The sequence below is a fragment of the Phalangium opilio genome, unplaced genomic scaffold (assembly GCF_054372755.1).
Source record: "Phalangium opilio isolate 3A_F unplaced genomic scaffold, DU_Popi_V2 ptg000537l_1, whole genome shotgun sequence".
Taxonomy (NCBI): domain Eukaryota; kingdom Metazoa; phylum Arthropoda; class Arachnida; order Opiliones; family Phalangiidae; genus Phalangium; species Phalangium opilio.
This window is the reverse complement of record NW_028324243.1, coordinates 3228579-3246420: the sequence shown is the minus strand read 5'-3', so window position 1 is coordinate 3246420 and position 17842 is coordinate 3228579. Positions and strand designations below refer to the sequence as shown.

At 37.4% G+C, this 17842-nt stretch overlaps 3 protein-coding genes and 1 long non-coding RNA gene across 16 annotated transcripts in view; 2 read left to right on the top strand and 2 right to left on the bottom strand.

Annotated features, from left to right (window-relative positions):
* LOC149588858 (uncharacterized) overlaps positions 1-17842 on the bottom strand; it is a 30313-nt gene that overhangs the window by 12039 nt on the left and 432 nt on the right. For 5 of the 7 annotated variants that reach the window (XM_089862140.1, XM_089862131.1, XM_089862139.1 and 2 more), the window contains exon 1: positions 9343-10359. The exons of 1 other annotated variant lie outside the window; for it this stretch is intronic. Coding sequence is in view for 2 of the 6 variants with exons in the window: in XM_089862126.1 (XP_089718252.1) it covers positions 9343-9353 (11 nt within the window). In the remaining 4 variants the exon portion in view is untranslated. Of the gene's footprint in view, positions 1-9342; positions 10360-16697; positions 16955-17842 lie in introns of those variants that run through there. One more of the 7 variants, XM_089862141.1, reaches the window with a different exon arrangement.
* On the top strand, positions 1226-4440 carry LOC149588861 (uncharacterized). Of its 5 annotated transcripts, XR_016379788.1 has the most exons (8): positions 1251-1555; positions 1620-2104; positions 2171-2760; positions 2842-3015; positions 3084-3185; positions 3869-4205; positions 4280-4334; positions 4426-4440. It is a non-coding gene; the product is annotated as an uncharacterized LOC149588861 (long non-coding RNA). The 5 variants fall into 5 exon arrangements; XR_016379789.1 differs by lacking the exons at positions 3869-4205; positions 4280-4334; positions 4426-4440 and adding exons at positions 3262-3350; positions 3463-3534 and having other exon boundaries at positions 1226-1555; XR_016379787.1 differs by having other exon boundaries at positions 1250-1555; positions 3869-4334.
* On the top strand, positions 6157-11000 carry LOC149588860 (uncharacterized). Its single transcript, XM_089862150.1, has 5 exons — positions 6157-6446; positions 6588-6673; positions 6740-6936; positions 7013-7081; positions 9022-11000. The coding sequence occupies exons 1-5, from the start codon at positions 6401-6403 to the stop codon at positions 9083-9085; spliced, it is 462 nt and encodes a 153-aa protein (XP_089718276.1). The 5' UTR covers positions 6157-6400; the 3' UTR covers positions 9086-11000.
* Positions 11220-17072, bottom strand: LOC149588859 (uncharacterized). Of its 3 annotated transcripts, XM_089862146.1 has the most exons (7): positions 16933-17072; positions 16484-16565; positions 16310-16414; positions 15873-16004; positions 15663-15786; positions 15003-15611; positions 11220-12397 (listed from the first exon to the last, which is right to left on the bottom strand). In XM_089862146.1, exons 1-7 carry the CDS (start codon positions 17070-17072, stop codon positions 11376-11378), a joined length of 2214 nt encoding a protein of 737 aa, XP_089718272.1. In that variant the 3' UTR covers positions 11220-11375. The 3 variants fall into 3 exon arrangements, with proteins under 3 accessions (XP_089718272.1, XP_089718270.1, XP_089718271.1); XM_089862144.1 differs by having other exon boundaries at positions 15003-15786; XM_089862145.1 differs by having other exon boundaries at positions 15036-15786.

Sequence of the window (17842 nt, the reverse complement as noted above, 5' to 3'; positions counted from 1 at the left end):
TGAAAATATTTCATATTTTTAAATCAGATAGAACCTAAAATTACGTTTTCAAAAAAATATATATATATTGATAGTTTTAATAACTTAACTATTTTTAATTAATTTTTAAAAGTATTGTTTTTTGGGCTGCTCCGATCACTACCCCCTCCTGCGTCGTTTGGCCAAAACACGGTTGAAACATCTACCCTCCCCTCCATACGTACCTCTTACTTGAAGATATGGTAGCTTTACAACTAACAGTAGTTTTTCATACTATTTCACTTGTGGATCACAAATAAACTTGGCCTTAACTTTTATTTCGATTTACGTGTTTTGAGAGGCGTGAAAGAAGCTAAATAGTTTCTTAGCAATTAAAGCGTTTAAGAGGTTTAGCACATTTAATTTGAAAAATAAATCTTAAAAGCTTGAGTTTAGGGCCACTTGGAATAAAAAAATCGATCATGGAAACTAAGTCTTTGCCAAAATGGCGTAGAAAGTGCGTTGTTTTTGACTGTACCAATACAGATTCGGACAAATCTGTCATTTCATAGTCTACCAAGTAACGAAAAGTTAAGAGAACAATGGTTAATGAACATTAATAATCCAAATTACATTTACAAAAAGTCTCATCAAATTTGCTCTGCGCATTTCACAAGTGACTCTTTTCAAAAAAGCTCGGAATATTTAGCTCAGTTTGAAGCATCGTGTAGCTCTTCAACGCGTCATAGAAACGATTTAAAAAAAGACACGATACCAGGAGTTCATAATAACCCCCCTTCGGGGGGGAAGTACGAAACTTGCCATAGAGCTAATGGTAAAAATCGCGAACAACAAGATTTTGTCGTTGCGCATATAAAGGACTAGCCTGTTGATGGACGTACAACTTTACAGTAGATTGTAGTAGTATCTATACTCCTTGGTTTTCGACTTGGCTGGGATCTCCGTCGTTAAGAAAAATTGCGAGTATGTGGACGTAGAAACACGATGGAATTCTTATATTAAAGATACTTGGAATCAATTTGTCCATACCGTTTTAATTTAACCACGGAATTATCTATCACATATCACAAGAAAACATTAATGACTATCGTTTAAATGTTTTGTAGAAAACTAGAAACCATCGCGAAGCCAACTTCTTAGCCAAGGCTTAATGTACACCGCGGCTGACCGCGCCGACAGACGCAACTCTCGCCGCTCTCGCGAGCCATTTTCGCTCCCGAGTCCCAACAAAGAGAGTTTATTCTCTTTGGTCCCAAGATCACAAGATAAAAATAGTGCTAACCCGGAATATGGGAAATTAATGCGCGTGGGCGCTAAACATTGGGGTAACTATTTCGTTGGGAGTTAAGCGGTGTATAAATCCGCTGAGTTTTACGGCGAAACTTTGTTGTCACGGGCTTTTTAACCAGTTTCGTACTTCCCCCCGAAGGGGGGTTATTATGAACTCCTGGCGATACCAACTTTTTTTGCACGTACGGGAGAAGGTATGCAGCCTGAACTGCAAAATGTGATGGAAGGTACTTTGGCTTCAAATTATGGGAATTTACTAAAGAAACGAAGAACTACATCATTTGAGGTATTGTAATTCGGGGAATATTTATTATTATTGAACATGAATTAATTCTTGGAAAGTCTTACAGAACACTTGTATAGCAACTCGCAGCCAACACGTGCAAAGTATTCCTCTCAAAGTTTTGGGTTTTGTTAGAGATTCAAACAAATTTAACATCAACAAATGGGGAAAACTGAAAAATAACTTATCAAAGGGTTTTTGGTTTTATTTTCTTTTATAATAGTTGTAAGATTTTACCACGCAAATAATTAAAAGCCAGCACCTTTGGTAGTTATTTTTCAGCTTGACCTTACCATGTAATCTCATAGGTTTCATGTTAGATGGTTTTTAACAAAATAAATATTTACTAGAGTGCCAAACTAAGCCCAATGTTGAAAGTAAAGGTTGTCAAACAGATTTCCCGTTTTGTAAAACATCTGAACAAGATTTTGAAATGACTGCTAGGCAAGAGGCAAAGATCTTTCTGGAAGAAGAAGATGATGAAGGGCATTACCATAATCCTTTGGATGTAAGCTACTCGCCATCAGAGTTACCAGAAGAGGATATAAAGGGGTGCGTTTCTTAAACTATTTGATGTCTCAAAAATTGGCAAGTAGTAGAAAAAATGTTTTATTTTAGGGCTCGAACATTCAATTTGGAATCTAAAGATGCCATGAAAGATAAAAAGTTTTTAGTTTTCGAGAGTGCCCTTTTACAGCTATTTCATTTTTGTTTCCAATGCTTGTTGCCCTGCTCTGTTACCACTACCACCTTTGGATCAATGGTTACGGTAAAAGCTACCTGTGAAAGAGGCCATAGCAATATTTGGAAAAGTCAACCAATGTTAGGACAGAAACCTCTTGGAAATATCATTATTGCCGCTTCCATATTGTTTTCGGGTCTGAACCCTACTCAGGCACTACGAATGTTAACTTTTGCTCGTATACAGAGCATTAGTAGGGCAACATTTTTTCGAATTCAGCGGTGTTTTCTAATCCAGTCTATTAGAGAAGAAAGAATTTTTTTAGAGATTTAAAAAAATATATTGAAAATAATTTCTTTAGGTTTGGAATGAGGAGCAAACCTCAATTTTGCAATCTTTAAAAAAGAAAAAGCTGAAGCTAGAAGGCGATGCAAGATCGGATTTACCTGGGTTCAGTGCAAAATATGGCACATACGTCTTTTTCGAAAGCCAAATTAAGAAAATAGTTCATTTGGTTCTTGTACAAGTAAGTAGATGTTTCAGGGCCCAGGGGCTATTTTGTCTTCTTCATCATATAACCATTTCTGTAATTTTTATAAATAATAAGAGTACTGAAGTCAAAAATAGTGCAGCTATGGAACTTGAAGGTTTGAAACGGGGACTAAAATTTCTATTGGACTCACGACTAAAAATTGCATCAATTGTCACTGATCGACACGTGCAAATAAAAAATTCCATCCCAAAATAAGCCACTTATTTGATTGTTGGCACATGGTCAAATGTAATAATGAGTTCATTCGCGAATTATGTACACTTGATAAACTAGAACCATATTCCAATATGTCTTAGCTTTGAAGAAAAAAATTCATGCCGCAGCCACAAAAGGTTTCGAAGTTTTGGATCAATGGAACAAAAGCGTTCAAAATCACATGTATTGGAGCGCTACTTCGAGTAAATAAATAAATAAATAAATAAATGCTTTATTGTCACTGGATATCATTGTAAGAAATTTTCTTATTTACAAAAGGGTCCATCATAATTTAAGGGTTCATATTACTGAACTGGTTAGGAAGTTAAAAAGTGTTTTTAAATTTAAATTAAGAATTATTCGTTAAGGTATTTGTCTATATCGGATTTCAAGATATTAAGATCCTTAGATTGCTTGACTTTAGAAGGTAGTTCATTCCATGCATGAATTCCGTTAAACTTGGTGCTCTTTGTTCTGTAGCGTGAAGTGAAGGATTCTTGGACAAAATTAATGGATTTACCACGAGTTTGGGCGGTGTGATTATGTGGAAGGTACCATTGAAAGATGTAATTAGGAGCTATGTTATTTTTAACCTTATACATGAAGACAAGGAGATTTTTGGTGTACATTTTAGTGACTTCAGACACTTCTGCATCTTTCCTAGCTGTTGTAGGTGATGAGTATTTTGACCTTTTCGTGATTAGCCTTGCACATTTATTTTGGGCTATCTGCAGTTTTTTATTAATGTTGTTATTTCCTTAATTTATAAATTTTCCCTTGGTTGAATATAAATGAGTACTTTAGATTTGAAAATTTTGTAGCTTTTATATCCAACTTTCTTATCTTATCTTAGAAAGACAATAACAGTCTTTTCATTGAATTCTAGCACAACGGTTCTCAAACCCTCACCCATACTAATCTCTATGGAGATTTAACATGTGAAAATTTGCCGCCTCGATTCCGCCTCAAAACTGTTCTCCTTCACCCCTACTATGGTGGTCAATACATATATCTACCATGGCTCGAACCTGGGACCTTCAGCGTGTGTTAGGCAGACGTGATAACAACTACACCATAGATACGTCGTAATGATGAGTTTTCCAAGAAACCTAGCTTATTATTATGTCCTATCACGATGGTAAAAACATTTGTTTACCAGGGCTCGAACCTGGGACCTACCGCGTGTTAGGTGGGCGTGGTAGCCACTACATCATAGATACGTGGTAATACTGAGTTTGTTAAGAGATCCAGCTAATTTTTATGTCCAATCACGATTGTCAATAACTGTATCTACCAGGGCTCGACCCTGGGACCTTCCACGTGTAACGCGGACCTGATAACCAATACACCGCGTATGTAGTGGAACTACATATTCTAGAGGGCCGGTAGGCCCTTCTAGATAAGATTCCACACCCTCCCGTAATGTTAAATGAAAATTCACAGATTTTCGCCGATTTTCCCATAGGAATAACATGGGGTTTTTGGTGCTGCTGCACATCGAATCATTTAAAAACTAAAGCGAAGTTACGTTTCGGAATACTTTCAAATTAACAAGTAACTATTCAAGGTGTGCCTTTTTCAAGTTTCATGAAAATTAATTAAGTCTAAGTATGTTAATTTAATTAAAAATGTAAGTACCTCAAAAGATTATTCTACAGCAGACGACGCTAATTGTTCATTACTCTAAAGTAGACGACGCTAATTTGCCATTTCACCGCCTTGAAACTTTAACTTGATATTTTTCAATAAATATAACACTATATTTATTAAACATTTCTCTGTCGGGTCTAATTTTCGTTTAATTATGTCTCTCGGTTGAAATTCTATACTTAAGATACATTTTTAATTTATATTTTAGATGTTAGTTTCGACCAAGGCTTAAGTTGGCTTACTTAGGCCATGGATTTATAATAGAAGCTTACGTTTCATGGATATTTCACGGTAGCCTTCAGTAAGGCATTTTGATTTTAAACACATTTATGTCATAAAAATTCGCGCTGATGACGTAGAAATTGATGCAAACTTTTTCTTTCGGCGCGCGTGCGCGCGCGCTTTTCTAAAAATAATTTCACGCGCGCTATTAAAAATTAGAACAGTTCTAATTTTTAATAGCGCGCGTGAAATTATTATGTTGTGCGCGTTTTAAGGTGAGTGAAATATCAAGGAAGCGTAAGCTACTATTATAAATCCATTCTTAGGCAGACTATTGAGTGAGTCTATGCAAATAATGCAATGGGTGATTGTAAAAGCTTGAAGGATAGATGGATCAGTGTTGGAAATAAGGATTTTTTTAAAACTGGACCTGTGGCCAGACTTAGAAATAAGGATAATTTTTAAACTAGTCCTTGGGACCAGTGACCCCCCTAGTGTCCTAAATAATAAACTGGTCTCCGGAGTGGTCCCAGCCTTTGTTCTCTTATAGATTTGAAATTAATAAACTGGTCCCGAGGACCAGTAACCCCCACTTTTTGAATTAAAAAACTAGTCCAAGCAATTAATAAACTGGTTTTGGACCAGTGGACGTGTGCTATTTCTAAGTCTGCCTGTGGCCTAGGTATTTTAATTAAAATAACTGGCCACGGTGCCACTCACTGTAAACGTACAAGGGCAGTGAACGCAATGTCATGGATAATTGCAATCGTAAAGTGGACTGTAAAAGATACGGCTTTGATAGTTTAAAAATCGTGGCAGGGTGTTGGTTTTGAAGTTGACTATAAAGCTCGTTTTCTAAAACGAATTGTGAGCCGTATCTTATAAGAATTAGTAGAAGTGTAGAACCATTTTTAACCTCGTCCTAGAAGTGAAAAATTTCGCATTTCAGGCAAGAAATTGTTTTATAATAGATTAATACAAATGCAGACTGAAGGAACAGATATTATATAAAAAAGGACTTGGTTTGCCCAAGCCTAAAAAACAAAACGATAAGAATTTTTTCCAGTTGACTGAAGCGCGGATATTTTATTTTTCTATATAATTTTAAAGACAATCCGTATTTTACTACTCTTTAGAATTTAATTCAATCTCCTGATTTTACTGGTAATGGATTTATTTCCTATAAATTAATTGATATAAAAAATTACTTATCTCAGATTTTTTCAACAACAATTCCATTTTCGCAAAATTTTATCATGAAAAATCTGAGATAAGTAATTTTTGTTTCAATTAATTTATAGGAAATAAATCCATTACCAGTAAAATCAGGAGATTGAATTAAATTCTAAAGAGTAGTAAAATACGGATTGTCTTTAAAATTATATAGAAAAATAAAATATCCGCGCTTCAGTCAACTGGAAAAAATTCTTATCGTTTTGTTTTTTAGGCTTGGGCAAACCAAGTCCTTTTTTATATTTTATTATGGAACTAAAATATCTATCACAAATTATGACAGGGAACGAATACCCACATATTAAACATTCCCATGACATCAGGCACGTCGCAAAAATACTTAAAAACGTCTTGCTGCGGTATGCGAATCTAATTTTGAACAATAATTTGGAGTCAATACACTGTAGCCGTAGAGTCAGATAGTGTTTATCTTTAGTTATTTTGAAATTTCAAGAATTCTGTTACTTGGCACTCAAAATCCATTTAAACTTATTGCCTAGGTATCATTGCTGAATGGATTGATGATCTTGTGACGCATTTTTGGTGGTGCGCTAAGAACTGGGAAAATGACGCTAACACAATGATAGTGAGGGATTTAAGTGTAGCTTTGGTTTGATTTCAATTATTTAAAAATGTTTGAAAATTTCTTAAGATGCTATGGATTTCCCATTTGCACCATGTCCAAAATGTGCACAATTTTCCTTACGGTGAATGTAGGCATAAGGAAATTAATAAGGACGATCCTGTAAAGCCATGGCTACAAAACAATACCTTGCCATTCATTGAGTTGCGAAAAATCGTTTGCGACAAACAGTTCCTAAAAGATTTTCCATATTATAAGAATTTCCGGTTGGTTTTTTTAACTCTTTTTTGGTAATTTTAGCATAGGTAATTGATAATGATCTGGAAATAACACTTATTGCAGACATACAGAGGCTTTGGAATCATACCATAGCGTATTGTTGAAGTACGCTCCAAAAAGACTAAATTATCCGTAAGAATATAGTATTGGATTTTTTCAATTAATATTCGGAGCTGCACTGCTGTGAGGTTTTTCAGATCTTAGGTTTTCTAAGAGACATAGCTTATTATCATTTCCAATCAAGATGGTCAAAACATGTATCTACCAGGGCTCGAACCTAAGATCTACCCCTTGTTAGGCCGACATGGTAACCACTACACCATAGATACGCGGTAATGCTGAGTTTTTTAAGAGACCTAGTTTATTATTATGTCCAATCACGATGTTCAAATCGTGTATCTAAAAGGGCTCGAACCTGGGAACTTCCGCATGTAAATCGGACGTGATAACCACTACACCTTAGATACGTTATAATATGTCCAATCACGATTGTCAAAATATGTATCTGCCAGGGATCGAACCTGGGACCTTCCGCATGTTAGGCAGACGTGATAACAACTACACCATAGATACGTTGTAATGATGAGTTTTCCAAGAGACATAACTTATTTTTTATGTCCTATCAAGATGGTCAAAACATTTGTCTACCAGGGCTCGAACCTAAGATCTACCCCTTATTAGGCCGACATGGTAACCACTACACCATAGATACGCGATAATGCTGAGTTTTTTAAGAGACCTAGTTTATTATTATGTCCAATCACGATGTTCAAATCGTGTATCTAAAAGGGCTCGAACCTGGGACCTTCCGCATGTCATTCGGGCGTGATGACCACTACACCTTAGATACGTTATAATATGTCCAATCACGATTGTCAAAATATGTATCTACCAGGGATCGAACCTGGGACCTTCCGCATGTTAGGCAGACGTGATAACAACTACACCATAGATACGTTGTAATGATGAGTTTTCCAAGAGACATAACTTATTTTTTATGTCCTATCACGATGGTCAAAACATTTGCCTACCAGGGCTCGAATCTGCGACCTTCTGCGTGAAAATCGGACGTGATAACCACTACACCATAGATACGTTGTTATAATGAGTTTTCCAATGAACATAGCTTATTATTATGTCTAATTACGATGGTCAAAATATGTATCTACCACGGCTTGAACCTGGGGCCCGCCGCATGTAAACCGGACGTGATAACCACTACACCATAAATACGTTATGATGAGTTTCCCAAGAGACATAGCTTATTATTGTGTACAATCACGATGGTCAAAACATTTATCTACCAGGGCCCGTACCTGGGACCTGTCGCGTGTTAGGCGGACGTGATAACCACTACACCTTAGATACGTTTTAATGATGAGTTTTCCAAGAGACATAACTTATTTTTATGTCCTATCACGATGGTCAAAACATTTGTCTACCAGGGCTTGAATCTGGGACCTTCCGCGTGAAAATCGGACGTGATAACCACTACACCATAGATACGTTGTTATAATGAGTTTTCCAAGAAACATAGCTTATTATTATGTCCAATCACGATGGTCAAAATATGTATCTACCACGGCTCGAACCTGGGACCTTACGCATGTTAGGAGGACGTGATAACCACCACACCTCAGATCGTGGTAGTTCTGAGTTTTCCAAGAGACATAGCTTAAAATTATGTCCTATCACGATGGTCAAAACATTTATCTATCAGGGCTCGAACCTGGGACCTACCGTGTGTTAGGCGGACGTGATTTCCACTACACGATAGATACATGGCAATACTGAGTTTTTAAGAGATCTAGCTAATTTTAATGTCCTTTCACGATTGTCAAAACTTGTATCTACCAGGGATCGTACCTGGGAACTTCCGCGTGTTAGGCAGACGTGATAACCACTACACCATAGATACGTTGTAATTATGAGTTTTCCAAGAGACACAGTGTGGGTAAAATGTATTAACATGTTTAGAGAGGTTTGTTCTTGAACATTTCGTACGATTCTTTACGATCTGTTAAATCTTTCGCGTAGTTGTCTAACAATGGTCTTATAAAATTTGTTTACAGTAGTTTCGTTAATACCAAAAAAGTATCACAGTCGCATTTAAAAGCCTTCGCAAAATATGGTTGAATGAAATGTACAAGTATCATCAATTAACAACGTTTCGAAGTGAAGTGCATTGCTTCCTTTACAAAATTTGCAATACCAATTAAAATATTCGTCAAATAATTGCGGGTATACCTATATCCCCCACGCACGATTCAGCAAATGTATTAAACTCAAAGCTTTTGCGTTGGATCTTGGTTGAGAGACACGATCCAAAGACATTGATTGAAATTGTAGTTGGACTTTTCACAGAATTTGACGAAAAATATAATCATACATACCGGAGTATCATTTTAGCGACGAATTGCACCCATAGTCCGCCACAGCGTGGGAAATAAGGCACAGGGCGAATGACCAGTTTAAAAATTAATTCGGAGGGGGTCAGTGGTCCCCGGGACAACTGAGATAATTCAAGGGTAACTAGAATCCAGACATTGACTCCAATATTTTAATTATCCACTTCTCTAGTTTAGCAGACCACTTGCCCTGGTCAATGGTCTTGGCCCAGGTTACTAAGTCCAGTTTAAAAAATCCTTATTTCCACCCTGGTCCGCCATAAGCGAAAGCCGTGACGTCATGCGAGACTGCGCAGTACGAATTTACTTTCGTCATCGCGAAAATTTACCCAGAAAAGAGCCATCTAACGGTTACTAAGCGCAAATTCAAAATGTCACATAAAAAATGCTTCAGTTGTACATTTCAAGGCCTAGTATTAGAGATGGCAGTGATCCGAGCAAACGTATATCAGGGAGGAGAGGCTTGAGAGGGAGTGTTGATCTAATGCTAAAAAAACGTCATACAAATGGTAAGCGGGATAAAACGTGAGGGTAGGAATTTCTATCTCCGTTTCACGATTTTAGCTAACGTGCAGGCGCGAGTGACGTCGTTTACTACCGCCAGGGAGGAGAGACTAAACAACACTTCTTATAGTTCACCATGACGGATATTCAAAAACAACCTTCCGCTTCCAGTTCAAAGCCGGTTTTTAAATTTGACCAAAGAGAATAGAGGGGAGGAGTGGAAAGTGGAGGCAAAACCAAGGAGGATAATATGGAGGGCCGACTTAGTATAATTTTAGGAAAGTGACTGGTAGCCCTGCTTACGCTAGTGGCCCCTGGTTCATCTGCGGAAAACTAACGTTTTGTCGTCTGCAACATATTCGGTCCGCCATCGCGATTCGCCAAAAGAAATATCCCCCTACCTCACCCCCCCGCCAAACCTATAGTTTTCCGTAAATGAACCAGGTGTCAGCAGGATCGAACTCCAAAAATCACTTAACACCCCCCAAAGGCTAAGTCGGCCCTCCATATTATCCTCCTTGGCAAAACTTGTTGTTCTTTTCTACCGCGCATCTTCAATGCGCAGTACCGAGGCATTTCCGTTTGAGACATTAAATGGTATCGTAGGTGGCGCGACTGAGCCGGAAACTCCCTCGTACCACTAGTATAATTTAGGGGCAACATTGTAATTTAGCCTTGTGGAGCGGGGGAGCTTCAACTCCTGCCCTATATTCTCTTTGATTTGACGCATGCGCCACCGCGTCGAGTGGCAGAGCCAGCGACGGAGAGAAACGAGTTTAGCCACGAAGCGAAAGAACTCCAATATTCACTTTATTACTCCCTCTCAAGTCTCTCGTCCCTGCGTATATGCTGTATCCGGACCGCTTTCGCAGTAAGCAATATACGCTTCCACTCCATTATCGATGATAAGGTCAAGATGTACGCGTCGATCGACTAGGGTTACGAAATCCGTCCCAGTGGCAGGGATCCACAATTTATTGTGAATCAATCGATTTATATAGTCTAAATTTCCAAAATATGTTAAGTGGCATACACTTGAATTGAAACGTCAACAATAGCTATATTTAAAATGATTTTAGGAATATCGTTTCTTAAAACTATTTAACTAGAATTAAGGTAAATAAATGACGATTAAAATAATTAATATCAGTTATATTTATTCAATTGTTTAACAAAAAAGTGAAAAAAACCTCTTAATTGCGTCTGGACGGAGTGGTTTATTTTGGTTTATCAACTTTTTTATTTTAGCATCCTCTGGTAATTTTACGAAATTTAAAATAAAATTAATTCTGAAAACGGCGGTGTAACAATAGGATCTAGTGCCCTAAGAGTCTTGTCTCTGAAAATGCGCAACGCTTTCGTTAATACAATTCAGAATGAAGAAATTTAATGGATTGTTACATAAACAGTTTCGGCCCATTTTTACAAAAGAGGGTGACAGATGGTTTTTGTCCAACCTTGTTCATGCTACGATTAAAAGAAATTTTACATTCTAGAGCAGTCTTCAAATTCATCTATTCATTCGTATGACTTGTACGTTTATGTAATATCAAATGACACTTCTGCCTGAATCCACAGCCACACTGATGACATTTGAAGGGTTTTTCGCCACTGTGAATGCGTTGATGTGTGATCAAATGACTCTTCAACACACTTGCATATTCGCACTGATCACATTTGAAGGGTTTTTCACCACTGTGAATGTATTGATGTGCGATTAAATAAACCTTCTGCCTGCAAGCATATTCACACTGATCACATTTGAAGGGTTTTTCACCACTGTGAATGCGTTGATGAGTGATCAAATGACTCTTCAACACACTTGCATATTCGCACTGATCACATTTGAAGGGTTTTTCACCACTGTGAATGCGTTCATGTCTGATGTAATCACTCTTCCATGTACTTGCATAGTCACACTGATCACATTTGAAGGGTTTTTCGCCACTGTGAATGCGTTCATGCGCGATTAATTGAGCCTTATGCCTGCAGGCATATTGACACTGATCACATTTGAAGGGTTTTTCGCCACTGTGAATGCGTTGATGCGCGATCAAATCTTTCTTCCACACACTTGCATATTCACACTGATCACATTTGAAGGGTTTTTCGCCACTGTGAATGCATTGATGCGCGATCAAATCTTTCTTACGCGCACACGCATAGTTACACTGATCACATTTGAAGGGTTTTTCGCCACTGTGAATGCGTTGATGCGCGATCAAATCATTCTTCCACGCACTTGCATATTCACACTGATCACATGTGAAGGGTTTTTCACCACTGTGAATACGTTTATGCGCGATCAAATGACTCTTACGCGTACATGCGTAGTTACACTGATCACATTTGAATGGCTTTTCACCACTATGAATGCGTTTATGTCTGATCAAAGTACCCTTGTTCGTGCTGGCAAAGTCACATTGATCACATTTGAATTGTTTTCCTTTGTTACCCTTTATAATGTGACGTTGTAGATCTCTTTTCAATTCAGTAGAATATTTGAATCGAGTGGAACGTTTCTTCTTGAACTTTTCTACAAAAATATATAAAAGAAATATAAAAACGCCACATATCCTTTCTAATTTTGTATCAAAAATACAACAGCATTCAAGCGCATTACATAATAAAAGGTAATGCTGAGGCGTACGAAATGAAATTGGTTCATTAAATAAACTAGTCATGGATAAGGAAAACCGCTTTGACATTGACAAAAGCAGTTTTCTTGGCCCACTATTGTTCCTAATTTAAATCAACGACCTCCCGGACGGTATGTTATCGATTGGGCGTGTTATCAAAACAGCATTGTCCAAAGCGGCTTTTTCATAAACGCGTTTTCCATTATAGCCATTTCTCGTTTCAGCGCATTTTGATTACAGCGTTTATATCTTGAGCGTTGTTTCGTATTGTTGAAGGTACAAGTATTAGAGCTCGGCATTATCTATCCATTATCCACGTTATTTTATCCATAATCCAGAATTATCAACAGAAGTTGTATATTAAATCGAATTATGTCCACAACATCTATCTATAAATAATCGATTATTCACTAATTTACGGATAACGGATGGATAATGCCGAGCTCTAATTAGTATTGATTTCAGCTTTAGGTTTGAATTTTAATGGTTGTCAAACAAACAGTTTCATGGTGTTAATGCGTTTTAATGTTTGGTTGGGATGGGTTATTAGAACTCCTATAAATTACCTTCCACCTTATCCAAAATATCCTCCTATTAATTAGCTGCCACCTTTTCCAAAATATTCTGATATTGATTAGCTGCCACCTTTTCCAAAATATTCTCCTATTAATTAGCTGCCACCATTTGTAAAATATTCTCCTATTAATTAGCTGCCACCTTTTCCAAAATATTCTCCTATTAAGTAGCTGCCACCTTTTCCAAAATATTCTCCTGTTAATTAGCTGCCACCTTTTCCAAAATATTCTCCTATTAATTACCTACCACCTTTTCCAAAATATCCTCCTAATAATTAGCTGCCACCTTTTCCAAAATATTCTCCTATTAATTAGCAGCCACCTTTTCCTAAATATTCTCCTATAAATTAGCAGCCACCTTTTCTAAAATATTCTCCTATTAATTAGCTGCCACCTTTTCCAAAATATTTTCCTATTAATTAGCTGCCACCTTTGCCAAAATATATTCTTATTAATTTGCTGCCACTTTTTCCAAAATATATTCCGCGAACCAGTCCATAACCTGAGGATCACATACGGTTATGAAACGCTGTAGTGCTAAACCGCTGGTTGGGAAAATAGCGCTATATTGAGAAACGCGGAAACAGCAACCGCTGTTTTGGGAAATAGCGCTGTATTGAGAAACGCGGAAACAGCAACCGCGGTTTTGCTTCCACGCGGTTTTGCAAACCGCTGTTTTGGGCACCGCTTTATTCCAAAACGCTCTTTTGAAAACCGCTCAACTACCCGTGAACCCTCCCGGACACATTAGCGTCCTCCCTTTGCCTATTCGCGGATGACCTTAAAATTGACCGCGAAATTCAAGCTGACCTCGTTCGACTTGAGACCTCTCAAATTACCTAGTGAAACTCGACTATCCTCTTTAAATTTATCGTATCTAGCCTCCAGACGTACTTGCCTTGCATACTCTCTCGGGAAGACCAAATATTTTTAGGTACCCTCTTTAAACTCACAATACTCGGGGCCATTGCCGCAAACTTATCCTCCCTCCATCCTGTAAGGACCCCACGAAGCACTCCTTTTTTGCCGAGTTATTCCCATCTGGAATGCTCTCCTATCTGAGCTGGTATTGGTCTCATCATTAGCCGCCCTTAAGATATAGTCCCCTTCTCTTACTTCCCACTAGTACAGGAGCTGTATGGTTTTTCTTCTAAACCCTGTATAGCTAGTCATGCCACATGGAGCAAAAAGAAGTGTAAGTGAGAAGACGTGTAGCGACTGGTCGATTTTATTTAAATTGTTATATAGTAAAAATCCAGAAGAATTTAACTATCTTAACCCATTAAATTTTTTTTGGAAATGTCGAAATAACAATTTAACGCTGAAACTTAAAGCAAAGCTCGGGTCCAGTGGATCTGTGAGCACCGAGTGGATACCCTACAGATTGACTTTCCTTCTGAATTCCAGGTTTGGCTTGGCTTGGCGGGTTTTTATAAATTCACCCATAAATCCCGCCCACAAATGCCTTCTGCCTTCGCCAAGCCTAAACTAGAGTTTATAAGGAAAGTCACCTAGACTCGCGTTTTGCATTAAAATGTTTATGTTGAATATAAGAACTTCTTTTGTATAATTGGTTCAAATAAGCTGCAGCAAGGATGCAAAACTAGTTTAAAAAACTCGGTCCATTTAAGGTCGTTAATAACAATGTCCTGAATGAAAGATTAAGAAAGATGGAAACAGAGCTCGTCGAACGATATTTTTGGATAAAAATCGCAGACACCTTTATAGGTTATTCCTGACTATTCTGAGGGCCGGATTAAGCAATTTTGCACCCGGGAGCCGAGATAATACGCGCCCCCTTAAGCCGGGAAAATGGAAGACCATCGTTAACGCAACTCTGGAAATGAAGCTGATTTTAACTCGCCTAGAGCAAATCCAGAGCGACCCAGAGCAGTTAAAAGGAATATACTATGCGGGAAAAAATTACTTCTAATTTCTGAACGAGACGACGCGGTATTACCTTCGCAATTCTTTCGAGCGACATTTTCAAATTTCTCCGAACTATTCTTTTCAGCTTCAATCGGAACTTCGGGTACATCGATTTCCATCGAAACGGAGGTCAATTCTGATAGTTCATTTGGGTTAAGTTCTAGTTTAGGTACACACACTGGCACACTCAATGACCCCGGGTCAGCAAACTCCTGTTTGTGCAAGGACAGTTTCTCAATTTGATTTTGTGTATTTTCAGTTTTCTTTGCATCTGTCAAGGTGATTCCGGACTGGTTATCATCAAGATCGCTTTCTAGAGAATCGCTCTCGCCATCTGCCTCAAAAGAAAGATCCAAATGTTTTTCGACTTCAACATTCAATTCCGGAACACGAAATTTCAGCGACCGAGTTGTAATATCCTTTGTTGAGAGACTTTGCGATTTACGATAAGAATCGTTAACGTTAATATTGTTCTCGAGAGGTTCCCGTGGCGAATCGCTTTCCGTCGTTGAGTGAGGAGACATTTCGACTTCGTTTTTGACCTCGAGGTCAGGTGAAGGCGCGCAAAGAGGCAAACTGTCACTGTTTTTCAGTCTTCCGAAACTTACATTCGTATTTCGACTTCTTAGCCCCATTTTTTCAGCCTTTTTCAAGGTAATTTCCTCTTTTGGTTGTTGCTGCATCACAATTGAAAGGGTTAATTCCTGGCCATTAATTCCAGAATCATTTTCAATGGGTTCAGTTTTCACATCATTAGCCAATTGATGTATTCCACTTTTCTCCTATTTTTCAATTAACAATAATTAAACTCGCACTCTTAACCTGATACTCTTTTCTAAAGACCATGAAAAAAAAGAATGTGCCATACCATCAGATCTTTGATTCTCCTTTCCAACTTTTTAATGACCCAATTAAGTCTTTCAATTTCGTGTAATTGCTTATTTATCGACAATGTTGTTTTCTCTCTCTCTTTTTCCATGTTTGAAATTGAAACATTACACTAAACAAAAAAAAAGATTCCATTACAAACCTCAAGTTAATATTCCCGGGACTTTCTTTGGCCGAACGTATTTTAAAGGGAAGAAGGGGGATCAGCAACAAAGGTCCTCGTTGGTTTTCTTCGTTAAAGAAGAGGGACATGTTACCAATATACCCTGAGATGAGAGACAATCCTGATAGGTATTGTCACCAATAATCTTAACCCATAGAGGTTGATAAGAATGGGTTTGATCCTAAAAGGGTCTCTTGTTTTTGAGCTTAATTTCACAAATCTAAAAAAGGTACCCTCTACGCTTTGAAAAATACCTTGGCTTCCAGTTTGCTGATTCGATCATCCTTGGCTTTTAGTTCATTGATCAGATCATCTTTGCTTAAGTGATCGTAGTTACGATTTTCCTCATCTTTCATTTCCTAAAAACAAAGTTTCCGTATTTTTCTATTTGCCTCAAACAGGGAATATTTCACTAATTTCGGAAATACCTCTTTAATCGCCACCCTTTGAAGATTTACTAAACTCATTTCGGAACTTAGTAAAGGGAGTTTGTGAAATTGTAAATCTTTCCTAAAGTAAAATATTTATTCAAACTCAAGGTGCATCAAAAACGAAAGAATAACAAAAAAGGGTTCCCCATACATTGTAGCTTTCGCTATCAAAGCTTAAAGAAATATGGCAAAGCTTAACTAGTGCAAATAGGTTGTCACAACCATCACAACTAATAGTGTAATTTTGTCCAAGACTAATGAATTCCTCAAGCGCATTTTATGAATACAACTGCAACTAGCACTTATAAATTATTTATTGTGCTAGTACTTTTAGTTTTTGAAATAGCAAAAATGATCCACTCCTTTTCAAGGTATAGTAGTTTCGATAGGTTTGCATCCGTTACACGCCTTATTTACATTTAAGTTGCATTATATTCATCACTTACCAGCTTAAACGTTCGACCATAATACGACACTCTTTCACTAAATCCATCATACTTGGTACTGCTTCCCTGTTAAGATAACCTCTATTTATTATTAGTTCGTATAGGTCTGAAAGCCCGTATGCCCTATTGACCACAATCATAGCTTTCCGCGCTCACTTCATTTCAGTGAGCCCGAGCGCAGATTGAGCGAGGCTATTCAAAATAAAAAATAAGTTCAGAGCCCGAGCTGTATCTCTATTTGTAAATATTATATTTAATCTCTATTTGTAAATATTATATTTAATCTCTATTTGTAAATATTATATTTAATCTCTATTTGTAAATATTATATTTAATCTCTATTTGTAAATATTATATTTAATCTCTAATTGTAAATACTATATTTAAACTCTATTTGTAAATATTATATTTAATCTCTAATTTGTAAATAAAACTTATTATTTCTACTTTTATACATTGCTTTAATTTTTTTACACCCCTCCACTTTTTGTTTTCACTTAATTATGTACCGGCCTCTCAAGTAGTCGACTGCAAACTCCTAGATAAGAGACCCATGTAATTATCCCGGGTTTAATTTTGCATGTTCATTCTGTACTGGCCTCTTTAAGTACGACACTAAGGACCCCTAATTAAAAGGCCAATATATTGCTCCCCCTTTCATTTTGCATGTTTATTCACGAAGGGCTAAGTATGCGCCTCTTTTCCCGGCAGAAAAACAGTAAAATTGCAATATTTTGGAAAAGGCGGCAATTTATGATGCTGATCAGAACAAAAACGGGGGCATATTTAACTACGATTAGTTGGCACGATGTAGCGTTCCATACTATTTTCTCCATTATAGGTTTTGCTTTTCCCGTAGGGAGAATACTACTATCCTACTAATCAATTTCCCACTATGGAAAACGGCTTT